Source organism: Nothobranchius furzeri, chromosome 19 (assembly GCF_043380555.1).
Source record: "Nothobranchius furzeri strain GRZ-AD chromosome 19, NfurGRZ-RIMD1, whole genome shotgun sequence".
Lineage (NCBI taxonomy): Eukaryota > Metazoa > Chordata > Actinopteri > Cyprinodontiformes > Nothobranchiidae > Nothobranchius > Nothobranchius furzeri.
The window spans coordinates 11,929,767-11,947,892 of NC_091759.1; the positions used below are offsets into that span (position 1 = coordinate 11,929,767).

General features: G+C 39.2%; 1 protein-coding gene across 4 annotated transcripts in view; it reads right to left on the reverse strand.

The window, feature by feature from the left end:
* Nucleotides 1-18,126, reverse strand: part of LOC107394420 (collagen alpha-1(XIV) chain) — a 260,498-nt gene that overhangs the window by 22,526 nt on the left and 219,846 nt on the right. For all 4 annotated transcript variants that reach the window (XM_054744996.2, XM_054744994.2, XM_054744993.2 and 1 more), the window contains 12 exons: nt 17,724-17,863; nt 17,055-17,178; nt 13,706-13,849; nt 13,269-13,433; nt 13,148-13,186; nt 12,041-12,179; nt 11,721-11,863; nt 11,035-11,144; nt 2,949-3,107; nt 1,445-1,522; nt 1,028-1,114; nt 681-734 (listed from right to left, as the gene is read on the reverse strand). In XM_054744996.2, coding sequence (XP_054600971.2) covers nt 681-734; nt 1,028-1,114; nt 1,445-1,522; nt 2,949-3,107; nt 11,035-11,144; nt 11,721-11,863; nt 12,041-12,179; nt 13,148-13,186; nt 13,269-13,433; nt 13,706-13,849; nt 17,055-17,178; nt 17,724-17,863 — 1,382 coding nt within the window. The remainder of the gene's footprint in view (nt 1-680; nt 735-1,027; nt 1,115-1,444; nt 1,523-2,948; nt 3,108-11,034; nt 11,145-11,720; nt 11,864-12,040; nt 12,180-13,147; nt 13,187-13,268; nt 13,434-13,705; nt 13,850-17,054; nt 17,179-17,723; nt 17,864-18,126) is intronic.

The following is an 18,126-nucleotide window of genomic DNA, read 5'->3' on the forward strand; positions in this document are numbered from 1 at the left end:
TTTGAACTCTCGGGTCATCACATCGTTTCCTTCTGCTTAATCTTTTATGGAATAAATTCTTGAAGGCAAAGCAAATGAAGGAGACAGAATCCAGCCGAGGAAGAGGAAGAATGTGATTAACCTGCATGGCAGCAAGTCTGCAAGGATCATAAGAGCTGATCTGAATGACCTTGATAAGATCAAAGCTGCACCAGATTGCAGAAACAGACTCATGTTTCCAAGTAAAACCTGCAACAATTATTTTTCAGTAGAGGTCTGTATAATTTAAATTTTTTGTGAGATCTGTAATGTTGCTCTGAATTTTCCACCAAATAATCTGTAATATTTCTTTTTAATGAGATCATTTGCATGGACCTTGGGCACGTTTTGTCTCATAATTTTATCTTTATGGATGTTTTACTTTATGAAACAAAAATCCACGTTACTAAGACTAACATTACCCTCGTGCACATGCTGTGAATGTTCCTCTCATCTCACAAAGGTCAGAGAAAATATCCTGCAATAATATGTTGTGCCTGTGTGTGTATGTGTGTGTGAGATAAAAAGTCAGTAGTTGCTACACGAGTCAACCACATCAGAACAAAAAAACATCAGCAGCTTCTTCTGGTTTTATCCAGACATAAACCAATTTAAGCTCATTCGTCCACACGGCGGTGGCTTTTAAAAAAAAAGGAACTTACGACGGGGCCCGGCTCTCCTCGGTCCCCTCTGGCTCCTCTGATTCCAGGACCTCCCTGTTAGAAACACCAAACGGGTCATTAGAAACAGAAGTTTGGCTAACTCTAGAAGCAAATCATGTCTGAAATGGACGGATGGATCCACAAAGATGAAAAACAAATAAAGGTAACTAAACAGAAAATGAAAAGTCAACTGATTTTATCTCTAAATGCAAGAAAACAGATTATGGTGTCACCAATTTTTGGTGCATTCTTGTTTAGATTCAAAATGATTTATTTGAACACAAAAACAGTTGCAGAGTAACCAGAATTCACTGTTCTGAGTTTCTGAGTGTTTGTGTGAAGCTCACTGGGACTCCAGGAGGACCAGGGGGGCCTTTGCTGTCCTGTGTGCAGGTGCAGGCTTTAGGCAGGGCTGGGCAGTCTACCTCCTTCCTCTGAATGAAGATGGTGTGATGCGGGCAAAGAAAGAAAAAAAAATAAAGAAGCATAATCTCATGAAATGGTATAAAATTTGACACAATAAAAGAACGTGGAGGGGTGGAATAAATGCAACTGTAAGACGCATTTACGTGACAAAGTAAAAGCTTCTTGCAGAAACAGGAAAAAGCTTAACATCAAATAAAAATTAGCAGCATTTAAAACAATAAACATAGATTTAGCAGGATGTTCCCTATTTACTAATCCATGCAAATGTATTCTGTGTGCAGACAGGCTACAGCACCGAGGAGAAAACATGTTTAAACAGACATGAACTTTGACCTCACCAGGCCAGGGAGTTCACAGCACTTGTCTCTGGTGGCCCAGGAGGTGCTGCAGATGATGTCAAAGTTCTGGAGCTGGAACTGCAGGAGGAAAGAAGCAAGGCATCAATAAATTACAAAACTCCACAAAATTAAATTCTGATTTTTTTATAACACACAACTGGACTGTTTTACAGCGATGTTTCGGAATTTACGAGTGTCAAGCTTGTGAATATTATTATCAGCTAATAAAGATTATTGAATAATTTTCAAGTGACGTAATCTATCTTAATCCATGTTTGTTCTTAAATTTCTAAAGGAAAAGTAAATTGTATCAATTGTAAAAAGATGTTTTTTTTTCATTTTTTGTTTTTTTTCCATATGGTTTGGTGGTTTTTTGGTGACTTGTACCATTTTGTTTGTTTTAATGTAGGCTTTGTGTTAGATTTAGTAAACAAGTCAAAATTACTTGTAGAAAGGGGTAGGGATATATAGGTTTCCACTTCAGCCTACTCCTTTTCAAACAGAGAAGAAGAAAAGGGGATGATGATATGTATTTTTTCTGTTTGTGGTATTTTTAAAAAATTATGTTTTTCTTTGTTTGAAATAAACTAAACTAAAAAAATGAGCTAAAATGAATAAAATGTTGGTTTACTGTTTATTTTAAAACATTTTTTCTGATTTTGGTCATTTCCAACTGTTTATTTAAATCGAGTGAAATGTAAAACTTTAAATAAGTCATTTAAATTAACCAGGGTGTGCATGTGTGTGTGCATGGGTGAATGTTGTAAAGTGCATTGGGGACTCTAGAAGGTGCTACATCCAATACAAGCCAGTTACCGTAATCATTCCAGCTGTTTTGTAATTCATGGGGTTTTTAAAAACACTAGGAGCGTGAAAATATTTGTTTTCACTTTTGTAAGAAAAATAAGTTATCTTTAACTTCCCTTTCTTCTAGCGTAGCCATGGCGATGATTGTCATTTGTGCAAACAACGTTTTATCAGAACGTGTCTCACCTCCCATCTGTGGTTCGGATTTTAATGTTCTTCATTCTGGCTGCTCAGCATCGCTTTCTCACACGAATGATTCAGATTCAGACAAATACACCTACACTTGAAAAAGAAGAGTCACTGTGTCCGAAATCTGTCTTTAAAGTGAGATTATACGAATCAAACGTGTCAAAAAAGATGAATGAACTTAAACAAGGCACATAGCCAGAAGCTAGAGACTTTTGTTTAGATGAGTTTGAACGAATCAGAGGGATCGGTGATGACTAAAGGCCTGATGGGGGGAAGACCATGAACTCTGCTCACATGGAGCTCAGATTTAGTTGAAGTTACATTCCAGCATTACAGATTACTTTGTTTCATGCAGTTAGAAGGACTTTGTTTAAATATAATTTAGTAACAGACTACATTTATTTTCTAACAAACTTTAATAAAATGACTGACTTAGTAAATAATAACAAATAAATAAATACATGGAACCCAGTTCCTGATTTTGTGCTGATGTAAATGATTTAGTCACCGGTGCGGAGTTGTCCTTGTTTCCTCTGGAGCGAACCATCCTGCCCAGAACTTCCATCCCATCCGTGGTGATGTTTCCTGCTGCGCTGATTGACTTCTCTGCAACCATTTTGCAGTCAACAAATACTTTGGCGCTCGTTTTGCTGATCGCAATGTGCAGCTGCATAAAATGAATACAAAAAAATAAAAAAGTATGATCAAGTTGTTAAAGCTGTTTTAATGACTAATTAGATACAGTTCACTTAGGAAATAATTAGTTTTATTCATTTTCATAGAAACAAACTGAATATCTGGTTAGAGGTTTCTGAGGCTTTTGTGCAACAGAGCAGCGCCCTCTGCCTGTGAGAAGCTGTAATACAACCAAGTTCTGACGACAAGCACAGAAAAGAGACAAAAATCATAATTTGACATTTATGTAATCAGATTTCATGCAATAATAATAATAATAATAATAATAATAATAATAATAATAATAATAATAATAATAATAATTCCATAAAAATCACTTTTTTCAAAAAAGAAGTTCATATTCATACATTATAATTTTTTAAACAGTTTTACTTATAATTACAAAAATGACACATTTAAAGCTTCACAAATTGAACTGGATCTTAACCTGGGGCATATAAAAGTCCAGTAAATGACACTAAAGTCTAAAACATGTATGTTTAACTTTTTCATTTTTAATATTCATTTTTGACTATTAAAGCACTTCTTAATTAATTTATTAGTTTATACTTATGTGTGATTTCATTTTAGAAGCTTCTCTATTTCATAACCTCTTTTCTTATATCCTATCATCTTGAACCACTTCACATGTGTGACTCATCTCCAGGCCACCCTGTTTTTCCATTCTTGTGATTCAGTGGGCATAAAGTCATTTGAGTTAAAGTGAAGAAAATCAGAACACAAATAGAATAAATGGCTACTGTGCAGCAGTAGAGGCAATATTATCAGTGGTTGACTCTGATTGGCTGAAAGATGGTAATTATTATCCTCTCAACTCTGATACAACAGTCCTTTTACCATCTCTAAAAGAAGCTGTTACTAGGCAACCGCTTCTCCTTTCAACAGAAAGGAGGTGATCAAGCTCGGCTGATTGGAAGGAGCTCATCACCGTAAACATGAAGTCAAATTAAACAAACATCATCAGGAATTATCACTATTAGCATGGCTCGAACAGTCAGGGTGATAAGAGCTGAAGATGTTAACGTTGAGGCTGTCAGAGGGTAGAATGTAAACATCGTATGGTGACAGCTCGTGTGTGTGTGTGTGTGTGTGGGATGGGGGGTTATAAACTAGTTTCTAGATTAAATCTAATTTTGCTGCACCTTTTTAAAGTGTGGAGGATTGAAGAGTTTTGCAAGTGCTTCATAAGGTCACTGAGGTGAACTGAAAAAATATGTATTCATACTACCTCGATGAAGAGGGGTGTCGAGGCTAAAAGAATATTTTAGCTGTTTTGAAATGTGTTTCTGTCTGATAAATACTGAAGTAAATGTGACGCTGCGGCATTAAAGCAGGACTAGGGTTAGTTTTTACATTCTAAACTATTGCTTTCAAAATCGTTTTTGTGATTCTTGAGGCAGAAAATTGAGCAAAGAGTCGTCTGAAAGTCTCGACACGCTCACGGCCTACGGAGGGCCACAAGCATCTTTTTTATAGATTGTTAAAAAAATCACTCTAAAATAAATAAATGATTTACACGACTGTTGCTTTAAAGGAGAGTGGAAAACTGATGAGTCACAGTCACGTTTAGATTTGCATTCTGACGGTGCTGCAGATAGGTTTGGAAGTAATGTGGTTTCACTGCTGTCATGTGACCAAATGAATAAAGTTTGATTGGCTGAATTCTGCTGTGTAACCACATGTGAGCACAGATGTCGGCAAATCCATCCTCATATACACACATGCTGGTGCTGCATACGTTTCTCCGTTGAGTGTGTGAAGCAAGAAGGACCACCACCTTATCAGGGCTCACAGCTTGTTAAAGAACACTTAAGCCCTTTTCAGATTGACATTCTGGAACATGTGTGGACAATTCAGTCCGGTTTTTAACCAGAACTGTGTTTTCAGACACACCACTTTTGTACTGGAACTTGTCCTTTCGGCTGCCTTCACACAGCAGGGAAAAGTTCCAGGTGTCCGGGGTGGGGGGTGGGGGGGGGGGGGGGGGGGGGGGTGAATCGGACTTATGTTAAGCATAATTCTGCGCACACGAAGACGCATAAGACCTGGATGATGGCGCTCAATGGTTAAAAGGAATCACGGAAGCGGTGTGAAGCACTCCGTCGCGTGTCTAGGCGGTACCGTAGGAGGCGAGCTGCCGTGGTTTGCCGCATGCTACAGGAGCGAGCTATCTAGGAGCGCACAGCGTCCCCCGGTCCCCCTTCTCCCTGTCCGGAACTCGACCTCACCAATCTGAAGCAGCCACCCTGTCCGTGACAAGTCCGGACCTGTTACTTGGGGGCATCGTCCGGTTTAATTACGGAACATGTTATCCGGATGTTTGTATTCAGACACAAAGGTCTTACGGACAGAGTCCTGAACATTTCAGTTTTTCATGGCCTGTCTGAAGGGGGCTTTAGACTCAAACAATTCCTAAGGTCACGGTATTTTAGGAACTGTAAGATCTGAGAAAAGCTGAATTTCTATAACTTGGGGGTGGGGGTGGGGGGGATCGGACTTATGTTAAGCATAATTCTGCGCACACGAAGACGCATAAGACCTGGATGATGGCGCTCAATGGTTAAAAGGAATCACGGAAGCGGTGTGATGCGCTCCGTCGCGCGTCTAGGAGACGGTACCGTAGGAGGCGAGCTGACATGGTTTGCCGCATGCTACAGGAGCGAGCTATCTAGGAGCGCACAGTGTCCCCCGGTCCCCCCCTCCTCCCTGTCCAGAACTCGACCTCACCAGTCTGAAGCAGCCACCCTGTCCGTAACAAGTCCGGACCTGTCACTAGGGGCATCGTCCGGTTTAATTACGGAAAAGGTTATCCGGATGTTTGTATTCAGACACAAAGGTCTTACGGACAGAGTCGTGAACATTTCCGTTTTTCATGGCCTGTCTGAAGGGGGCTTTAGACTCAAACATTTCCTAAGGTTACGGTATTTTAGGAACTGTAAGATCTGATAAAAGCTGAATTTGTATAACTTTTTTTTTTGGGGGGGGTTTCAAGGTATGATAAGATAAGACAACCATGAGATTTTGCTGATTATTACATGTCCCCAAATGCCAAATCACAGAGCCCTACACAGATGTGACTTTGACTTATCAGGAAGGCGGTGGAGCTGCTAGTCCTTCTGGATAATAGAATCAACTCAGACCCATTCACACACACGCTTGCGCACATACACACACCAAGCAGAACAAAAAGGTGAAAAGGTAAGTGGGATAAGCTCCGCTGACAGCGAGCAGACAGAAGTGACTGTAGATCAGCCAGAGGGTCCCTCAGCACTTCCTCTGACGATAACAGAATGTGACGGTGAGCTGGTTCAGGCTCGGGGCATGACTCAACCAAAGTCAGACCGTTAGGCCTCCAACCACCGCTTCACTGCTCAACAAGATGTAGGATGAAAATAGAACGAAAGCAAAGGAAGGGTGAGAGGCAGCAAATCAATGAGCCAATTTAGTGTTCAACAACTGGATTAATTGAAGCATAAGGGAGTCAATTAGCTGTCAGTCAGTGAAATAATCAGTGTCATTTTTTTCTGTCGGACTGTGACTGTCTGTGACCGGTTGAAGCCTAAAAATGTGATAAAATATGCATATTTTATAGCCTGAGCCATCGTGTACATGTAAATATGTAGTCTGACCACGACCCAAGGACAGAGCTCAGCCGTTAGGGTGGAATCTACGGTTGGCTCTCAAACTGTCCCTGCATGCAACTGGACTAATCAGAGTAATGGGGTGTTTACATGGCTGTGGAAGTCGTTCAACTGGGCAGTCTGCCATACACTGTCCTTTGTTGAAATACAGGTGCTGGCCAGTAAATTAGAATATCATCAAAAGGTTGAAAATATTTCAGTAATTCCATTCAAAACGTGAAACTTGTACATTATATTCATGCAATGCACACAGACCAATGTATTTCCGATGTTTATTACGTTTAATTTTGATATTTATAGGTGACAACCAATGAAAACATCAAATCTGGTATCTCAGAAAATTAGAATATTCTAAAGGCCAATGAAAAAATGTTTGTTTCTCTAATGTTGGCCAACTGAAAAGAATGAACATGAAAAGAATGTGCATGTATAGCACTCAATACTTAGTCGGGGCTCCTTTTGCCTCAATAACTGCAGTAATGCGGCGTGGCATGGACTCGATCAGTCTGTGGCACTGCTCAGGTGTTATGAGAGCCCAGGTTGCTCTGATAGTCGTCTTCAGCTCCTCTGCATTGTTGGGTCTAGCGTATTGCATCCTCCGCTTCACAATACCCCATAGATTTTCTATGGGGTTAAGGTCAGGCGAGTTTGCTGGCCAATCAAGGACAGGGATACCATGGTCCTTGAACCAGGTGCTGGTGGTTTTGGCACTGTGTGCAGGTGCCAAGTCCTGTTGAAAGGTGAAGTCTGCATCCCCATAAAGTTGGTCAGCAGCAGGAAGCATGAAGTGCTCTAAAACTTCCTGGTAGACGGCTGCATTGACCCTGGACCTCAGGAAACAGAGTGGGCCAACACCGGCAGATGACATGGCACCCCACACCATCACTGACGGTGGAAACTTTACACTGGACCTCATGCAACGTGGATTCTGTGCTTCTCCGCTCTTCCTCCAGACTCTGGGTCCTTGATTTCCAAAGGAAATGCAGAACTTGCTTTCATCAGAAAACATAACTTTGGACCACTCAGCATCAGTCCAGTCCTTTTTGTCCTTGGCCCAGGCGAGACGCTTCTTGCGCTATTTCATGTTCAAGAGTGGCTTGACACACGGAATGCGACACCTGAATCCCATGTCTTTCATGAGTCTCCTCGTGGTGGTTCTTGAAGCGCTGACTCCAGCTGCAGTCCACTCTTTGTGGATCTCCCCCACATTTTTGAATGGGTTTGTCGTCACAATTCTCTGCAGGGTGCGGTTATCCCTAGAGCTTGTACACTTTTTTCTACCACATTTTTTCCGTCCCTTCGCCTGTCTGTTAATGTGCTTGGACACAGAGCTCTGCGAACAGCCAGCTTCTTTAGCAATCACCTTTTGTGTCTTGCCCTCCTTGTGCAAGGTGTCAATGATTGTCTTTTGGACAGCTGTTAAGTCAGAAGTCTTCCCCATGATTGTGGTGCCTTCAAAACAAGACTGAGGGACCTTTTAAAGGCCTTTGCAGGTGTTTTGAGTAAATCAGCTGATTAGAGTGGCAGCAGGTGTCTTCTATATTCAGCCTTTTCAGAATATTCTAATTTTTTGAGATACCAAATTTGGAGTTTTCATTAGTTGTCACTTATGAATATCAAATTTAAATGTAATGAACATTGGAAATACATTGGTCTGTGTGCATTGCATGAATATAATGTACAAGTTTCACGTTTTGAATGGAATTACTGAAATATTTTCAACCTTTTGATGATATTCTAATTTACTGGCCAGCATCTGTACATGAAGAACCTTTATCTGCTCATGTCTGACAGAAAAGCACAAGTCTAAATTGTCCAAAGTTGATGCCAAAGCCGAGCGTTGTTGTTTAACCATCTCCGTCCTTGTAGTTTTGTGCTGTCGCAGCTTTGCCATTGTAACAAAAACCCTAAAGCCTCTGCTGTAATGGTGCTAAGCCTGCCCAGTGTCTCTCTACAAACATAGAGCGCTGTGATTGGTCCAGCCTAAAAGTTATGAAGTTAAAAAATGACGGACAACCCTGAGCATTCTCTTCACAAGACTGTCCGACAACAGAAGAGTGTCTTCAGTCAGAGGCTTCTTCAGTTTGGCTGCAACACTGACCGCTACTGGAGATCCTTCCTGCCAACAGTCATTGTAATATACAACAACTCTTTGATGACTTGATTATTATTATTATTCTGAGCTACTACAGCAATCAATTTCCCTCTGGGATTAATAAAGTATTTTTGAATTGAATTGAATTTGAATTGAAGTAGCTGAGCCAATGGTAGACTTACTGAGGCTGGTTCACAAACCCTATTCCCAATTATTTTCTCTGTCATTGAGTTATTAACAAAACCCTAAAATGTTTGAATCCTTGGTAATTGTTTGAAGCAAAATTACTTGAAGAAAATACATTTACTTTTTTCTAGACCTACTGTATAGGCAATGTTGTTGCAAATGTCATGAAAATGTTCTTGTAATTGTGATTATATTGTCTCTTGCTTGGAAGCTCGGACTCTTTTGGTGTTTTGGTCTCTGATTAGTCACAACTGATCCCTCCCACGACTCCCATGTTGCAATGTGTTCCAGAATTCCAGAACAGGAAAGTTGGTCCTGCAAAGGTTTTGAACGTTCAAAATTCTGGGGAAATTAGGAACTAATGAACTTAATACCCACAGCTGCACCCTGACTTAAACCCGTAAACAACCATTTGGCAAAAACATATTTTAGACTACATATCTAACTCAAGAAATAACTGAACTTACTTAAGCCCCCAAAAAACTACTAAACTAACTACAATTTTACAAAATATGGAGAAGTTAAATATTATTGCTATTCATTCACATTATCTCATTATCAGTGTAACGTAGCATTACCATAGTTGACCATTTATGGACACTTTACATCATAATTTACCACAAATTTTTTTTGCAAAAGAGCAAAACCAATAAAGTAATGAAAAGAGGTTAAAAAGTTCAAATTATAAGAATGACAAATAACATAAAGTAAAAAAAAATATTTTTTCAAGTATTTCTGAATTCCTTTTAAGCCTTCCACCATCTTTCCAGGTGACCCTCCAGGAAAGATGACTGTTGAGCAGGGTTGATGGTTTATCCCTTCAGGTCCATGTGGCAGGGGTGAGGAGTGAGCACCACCTCACCCCTGCCACATGGACCTGAAGGGATAAACCATCAACCCTGCTCAACAGTCACCTTTCCTGGAGGGGTCACCCAATAGGTCAGTGGGAGAGTTAACGGATCATTATTAACATTCTTACTATATTCATATTATCTTACATTAACTCATTCACTGCCATTGACGACTAAAGTCGTCATTTTAGAGCCAACTGTTCACTGCCAATGACGACTCATTTGTTTACTGTGTGGGCGTCGGACGAGCCCCCGCGCTGAGAGAACAAACATCTCAGCCCTGAAGCCGATCTTCATCCGCATACGTCACAGATCACATGATCAGGAAGCAACACATCCATGTGTTTGGAGATAGTTTTGGGCCATTCCTGTAAAAAAAAAGTGAGGCGCGAACCGGAAAAGCTTCTGCCGATCACAATTCGACAACGGATTATGAAAGAACGGATAACGCTCGAAACACACGGCTTCTTCCTGATGTAAGAGGCGAGTCTCCTCTTTGTTTTGGCATCGACATCATGCTAGCGCGCAACGTTCTGTGACTCTTAAAAAAACAGTAAAAACGGTGAGAAACGCTGGCAGTGAAGGCCGTTAGTGATCAGGAAACGGCTGGCAGTGAATGAGTTAAAGGTCTTAGTCCAAAATTATTACTGACCCTAACTAACCCTAACTCTAATAAATTGATAACGTAAGGAAAAAGAACTGTCCATTGATTTTTTTCTCCATTTAGAAGCTAAAGAGTTAATCTAATCTGTCATATGTTCAGCGTAAATACTTTATTTGACATCTGTTGCATGTTTCATAACTACAAGCTTTAAAACGTCTATGTTTGCTCATCATGATGAATCATCATCAGCGTCTGCACCCTCTGTGCTCAAGACAGGCTTTTTAAAAACGAACAAACTAACCTTTAATCACAGCTGAACCAAACTAATGGTGACTTTTATATCTGCAGAGAACAAAAACAGCAGCAAGTGTTGCTTCCTTTAAAGACTTTAGTTTTAGCATGCACCACAGGCTCCTGCTCAGCTTCCTGATCCTGAATAATGCATAAATGTTTATTTAGTGTAATGGGGAGTGAAAGAGGCATTAGACAGGCAAACAGCAAAGGCTGGGTGTTCTCCTGACCTTGTGGAAGCTGCCGAAGAAGAGCTTTTTGATTTCTGCTCCTTCAAAGGTGACTGTCTGAAAGTCTCCCTTGTAGTCGTTGTTGAAGAATGTAAGAGTTTTACCTCCATCTGCAGGAAGACACAACAACTACAAGTGAAGGAAACACTGAGAAAAACCAAAAACTTACAGAATAACCAAATTTATTCATTGCAGAGTTCATGATTTTATTATTGTTGTGTTAGAAATAAAGATATAAAAATCATGTGAGCTTTCTTTAGACTAATTATGAACATAAAGACAATAAATAAATTATCTTAGGTGTTCCAAACGGATATGTGTTTTATTTTATTTAGTTTTGTTTTCATCGATGGATCATTTGCTTTAGCTCCTAAAAATCTCATTTCCAACTTGTCCACAGACATCGTTGGCTTTATCTAATTCCCACGACACACACCGCTGTGACATTCAAGTCACTCCAGCAAATCCAAACTCAATCCCCGTACCTCTCAGGGTTCGCTGGGTTCTATGCAACCACTCATCTCCGAGACGTCGCTCACAGCCTGACAGATGGTTTAGCCTTGGATTTATTTTAGGATAATTAGGAATGTTGCCTGCAAACTCTTTCTTTGCAGCAACTAAATTAATTTTCTTTTTTTTTTCCCTAATCGCAGAAAACTGGAATCCACTGGTCTTTCTCCACTTACTGTCCATAATGACTCCAGTCAGGGGGTCGTTGTTCTTATTGAGGATCTCCCAGAGAGCAAATGGCTCCTCAGGAGTGTCAGGCAGCAGCCTGAACAGCAGGGTGATGGTGTAATCGGAGGGAAGCCCCTCCGGGTGGAGGTACCTGTCAATCAAGAGGGAAACACCGAACCATCCGGTGAATAATTAAAAACCTCAATTAGTGCAGATTATTGGATCTGGATACGATCAGCATTGACTCAGCTAAAAGTTTTTTTTTTCTTTCCCACCAGTCTCATCAGTGAGGAAACACGAAACAGCTATGGTAATAAATTCAACATACCTTGTTGGCTGAGCCAGCAAAGCATTGCTGTGAAGCTGGAAACACGGGAAGGCATTAAAGGTGCCGGGTACCATGGAAACGCCAGAGATGCTGCTGAAGCGGTTCTCAACAAGCCCAAACAGCTCCATCATATGGAAACCTGGACACAGACAAGAGGAAGTTCACAGAAATTCACCCGTTACTGATGTCAGGTTATTTATAACTGATGGTTTAGCTAACTTATCTTAGTTAACTCATCCTTCCCTTATGGCTGAAATAAACACAGGATGATCCTCACAGCCTCAGAAGTTGGTATGGAAAACGTGCCAAACACTATGTGCTACTTTAAAGTGTTATTGTTTGTATTTACAAAAAAAAAAAATGTCCAGACATTATTTACACATGGTCCAATAGTGTTTTACTACCTAAATATTTCTACAGTTTGTATTTCTGCAACTCTCCAAACATATTTTAGCATTTCTTACATATTTTTATACTTTCTGCTGACTGAAACGGCATTTTTTCTATACCTACGTTATTTTTGATACTATATTCTACCTGAAACCCTCTGACATGACGTTTAATATTTGATTTTACCTATGTGTCTTATTGCGGTTTTATTTTTTGAAGTACATTTGTTTTTAAGCTTCACCAATCAGGTTAATCCCCAGTTAGAGCAAATGTTTGTCTATATTTTATTGAAACAAAAAGCAATTGAAAAATTAACTGCAAAAAATATTAAATAAAAAAATATATAAAATAGTTTTTGAAATAAGAAATGTAACATCACTGCCATAATATTATAAATGTTACATTATTGTTAGTACATTATAACACCTATTTCTCTAAATAAATAAAAACGTCAATATTTCTACATGTATTCTTTACTTTATGTGAAAAACGTGACATAATTTTAGAAATTTTTATTTTAATTATAATTTTTTTGCACTATTGAACTTTTTTTTATAATATGTTTGTCCAAAATCAAGTTAGTGTTTTTAAGTTTGTGAAGTATTATTCTGGAAGGAATAAAAGTAGCAGACCCCCTCCAAAAAGTCTTTGGAGGACACCAGTATTTAGAACTGAGTTCACATAAACATGATCTAAGTTAGGAAAAGTCAATTTTACCTGGCGTTGTGCTGCCGCTCATTGGAATTGACGGACAAGCTGGTAAATAAAAACAAAGAAGATGCTTCAGGACAATAACTCAAAATTATATTGTATCACATTTATTCTGACAGGAACTCACTAGCGGTGGCAGCTTCGCACACAAACGTCACCAGTTTTTCTTCAATCTTTTGGAAGGCATCCAGGTCGTCCACAAAGAAGACGTGTCTGTCGCTGGGTTTACTGGCGATGCTCACCAGCTCCCCGTAGTCGGCGTCAGCAAAGCCGATAGCAAACACGATGTAACCTTTACAGGAAAAAACAAAACAGAAACAGGTCTCAAAAATGGGCTTCGTAATGTTTTAGTCAGAGAAATTCAGAAAAAAAAATATTTATTTATTTTCTTTTACAGATTTTTTATTTTTAATTCTGCAGTAATCTCAATTAAGTACCGTAAGCTAAACAGACTTAGCAGACGAACTACATCATTATTTAACTGTTTCCTGTTTTTAAAGCTTTGATTGACTGATTGATTGATTGATTGATTAAGTGTAAATCCATAAACACCACACTTCTGACCTTCCATCTGCATCTCTTTAGAAACTTTGTTGACATCGTCCTGCGATCGCCCATCAGTGAGAACCACCAGGACGTTGGGGATCCCCCTCCTCATTCCTCCCTCAGCGGTGAAGATGTTTTCCTTCACGTGCTGGATGGCTCGACCTGATTGGACAAAGGAAACCATCAATCAAAGCCAACAATCACATCACATCACTGGATTATTGTCAGTTTTTATTTAATTTAATTACCAAAATAAAAGTTCTTGGGCGTTTGGGAAACATTTCACACATTCAACAACAGCAAACTAATAATGGATTTGATATTTTTACATCACCTCTTTCCAAGTCAAGCCAAATTTAATTTTGCTTAGACATTCTGTGATTATGGTATTAAAGAAACATTTAGAAAAGTGCAAATCTATGTTAAAACAGAAACCAAAATCTGCATGAAAATGTTAAATGAATTCCAAAGGTAACAGAGTAACGCACATTATGGATCATTGCAAATCAACAAATTACTGCCTCTAAGATTTCATCTTTTTACCAGAAGATGAGTCCTCCCCACACACCAGCGTTGCCTCGAGGCTTTAGGATTTTAATTTGGCGCCAGTTAAATTGCTACGTCTCAGAATTTAGTGGCAGCAGCCTCTGGAGCTCTCTGCTGCTGAGTTTCACTTCAGTGGAATGCAACAGCTTTATAAATGTGATGAGTCATTGCTGAAATTGACTTAGAGTGGAGCTGTTATTGATGACATAATAGCAGGTTTCATATGCAGTGATTTGGCTCAGAATGGGACCATTAGAGCGATGACAGGTGGTGAAATTTGATCCCTGACACCTTGAAGTAAATGAAAATCAGAGGGAGATGCATCAAAGTGACCTAGAGGGGAATTAGCTTTTGGGAATGTAGGGAACTGTTTATGTAAGAGTCGAGAGACCCGTGTCAAGTCTAATACCCCGCTTAAAGAAGCACAGAGTAAGCACAATAAAGAAGACACAACTGGACATCATTTACTTAAAATTACTTATCCTTATTGACAGGGTGGTATTCAAGCATCTAAGAGAATTTTGTAGTTGTTTAAGTGCGTTTCTGTGCAAAGGTTAGCAAAAATTACCATCATACCTATCATGAAGTTTATTGCCGGAGGATATTGGGACACCCCAAAAAAACAATGAATTGGCGTTTTTCAAAAAGAGACATCATGAGTCCAACCTCAACCTGACTCCAGTAATCTACATTTGAAAGAACGGCCAAAATTCCCATCAACACATCTTTGTGGAAAGCCCTTCTAGGAAGGTTTAAGCTTTTGATTGCTTGTAAGGGTAGCCTGGCAAGCCACACTCGACAAGTATATAAAAGCCTGGCCATGAACCATTGAAACGGCTAACTCACTGGAGTGGAATCTACGGTTGGCTATCCAACTGTCTCTGTTTGCTATCTGACAGCACTGGGACTAATCAGAGCAATGAACAGCGTGTCATATTTATTACAACAGGAATCAACAGGGACCAACAGGGCAGTCCACACCATAGAAGAACAAGAAGAACGGGGTAGTCATGGCATCCAGCAACAACAACAGCCTCAGTGATTTCTGTTGTTTAATAAATCATTAAATGTAGTAAATGGTCCAAAGGTAATGCCAAATCTATTCTAAACTAACGCTGTACCTGAGCCAACACCATTTTTGTTGTTATTTTTCTCCCTCACAGCTCTAGTGCTGAGCCCGCAAAACAAACATATAGCGCTGCTATAGGCCAGACACAACTGTTCAGGAAGATGGTAGGCCTACCAAGGCTACAATGGAGCATGGCTAGACTGACCTACACCAAAATCTTTTTGCTAACGCTACAGTGGGTTAGATTTCTGGGCAATGGTAAATGTGATTTAGCTCTATATTAAACACTAAAGAATGACGGTTCATTTGGATATAAAGGCGTGTGTCCCTTGGTAATACAACGAAGCCTGCCATAAAGCAATGGTTTTGTTAAAAATAGTTCATGACCATTAAGACTTATGGGCTAACGGCTAGTTAGTGCAACCCATACCAAAGTGGATTGCTGCCATCTTAAAACAGCTTGACTCACTAAAATGTCAAAGTTCATGGAAACACAATTTTGTAAACATTTACACATCTGATGCATGAAGCATGAATTTCCCAATATTCCTGTCAGTTTTCAAATGTCCAGTGATTCATGCACATGGTGTTTTACAAACCTTTACCTTTTTTGTCTTACCTGAAAGATTAAATCATTCCTGACGTACTTGATGCCTTGATGTATTGAACGTTTTTAGATTTACAGATGCTGAAGATGTTCAGCTCATAAATGACCACATAACTCAATGGAAATTACAGTGTAGTAAAACTGTGTAGTAAAAATTAATGTTTTACAATTGGAGTGTATTTGCAGCACTCACACTAGCAGTTAGCTCATCAATCTTGTAGGATACAAACTATATTTCTCCAAACTGTGGATGTTCAGGAATCTCTCTGCAGAGGGTGATGATACATGATATTATATTATATTATATTATATTATATTATATTATATTATATATAAAAGCACACTTCAAAAGAGCCAAAATACCCATTAAATACAACACTGATGTTACATAGGATAGGGTTAGGGTTATATATTTTAAATGATTGGGTGAAATTTTATTTTAATCTAATATTCAGCCTCAGGCTCAAAACTAATAAATCTTTGGTCAACAGAGAAAAGACAGTGTCCTTTTTAACATTTCAACAGCGTAATGAGATGACACCGGGCTGGCAAACAAATCTACCCATCAAATATTCTTCTAACCTTTGGGAGAGTCTGGAAAGTGACCCTCCACTGCAGCGCACACGGTGAATAAACACACAATAACTCCCAAAACTGTTGCTTCCTGATAAAATCAAAGATTAATGCTTTATGGCATGATGTTAGCTGAGAGAGAATTTCTCGCCTGAGGAGACTCAGTTACAAATCAGCTCTCTGCAGCCTCGTTTCTGTAGGAGAAACTGTCTGCTGTGCTTTGTAAATGCTGATTAATGGCTGGAAGTCTCACTGCTCTGTCACAAAATCAGTTTAGGTCACACACACCTCTGTGTTCTAGTACCATAGACACACCAAACACATTCACAAGGGTGCGAACAAATTTCTAATTTGTTTAATAAATGTTATACCTGCAGCTACACAGCAATTTTTGATCATATCATTAAGATGTTATGAGCAAATGGGTGTTTTAATCTTTCTGCTGCAGTGTATATTGACTGTAAGCTGTACATATTGGTTCATTTAAGGTGTCCATCAGCCTACCTACTGTGTGTGTGTGTGTGTGTGTGTGTGTGTGTGTGTGTGTGTGTGTGTGTGTGTGTGGCACACACCTGTTTTCGTGTTTCCTCCCTTGTAGCTGATCTTGTTGATGGCATCCAACAGACGCTCCTTGTTGCTGTATGAGTTCAGCTTGAACTCGGTTCTAGCGTCATCGCTGAACTGGGCAATAGCCACCTGTTAAAGGATGTTTTCATCAGATTCACTCGAACAGCATTCAGTGCATGCATGTGACTAAATTACAACAAAAAAATTGCTGTAAGGATCGAGAAAAAAGATGGAGGTTAGTGTTTTATATAAAGGCCAATATTGGCTTTAAAATGGAAAATCGGAATCATGTATCGGTTTTTACTCTTTTAATGACACAGCTTTTACATACCATGAACATATTATACATCAAACTCTTCAGTAACTGCTACAAAATGTCAGATAATTAGATTTTTCAGGCACAACTGGCCAAACTTCAACTGAGTTGTCATGTTCAGCAAAGCAAATTTTAAAGCTTAAATATGCATGATAGGAGATATGAGATGCCGGTTACCTAAAATTATTTAGTGTTATATTTTTTATTGAGGGGAGACCCTGCATTTATTGGTATCAGTTTTTATGTATTGGATGTCAGCAAAAAAAAAAAAAGCCTATGTCAAACGTCCCTAATTGAGATTGAAATTTACCTGTATTTTATTAACGTAACCATGTAGTCAAGTCCCTTTCTGGGTTACCTGTGTGCCATCTGGGCCAATCCGGTCCAGAGATCCCACGGTGCTGTGCAAAAAACGGATGATTTTCAGAAAGTTTTCATCACCGATGCTCCAGGAACCATCGACCAAGAAAACCAGATCTGCTTTAGCTGCCTTACAAACTGGGAAGAAAGGAAAAATAATAAAATAAAACGTCTTTATAAAACTGAGATTTTTGAAGTTGATTCATTTAACGGATTAAATATATTTTATGATCAATTTCAGCACTGGAACAAAATGTGGCTTCTTTTCACAATGTGAAAACACAAGTTGACCATTGGCACCAAACATCCTTTATACAGGTGCTGCCATGTTCTTTTCAAAAAACTTTAAAAAAACTAAAACAAAAATAGAAAAACAAATTGTTAAATAATGCAGTGTTTCT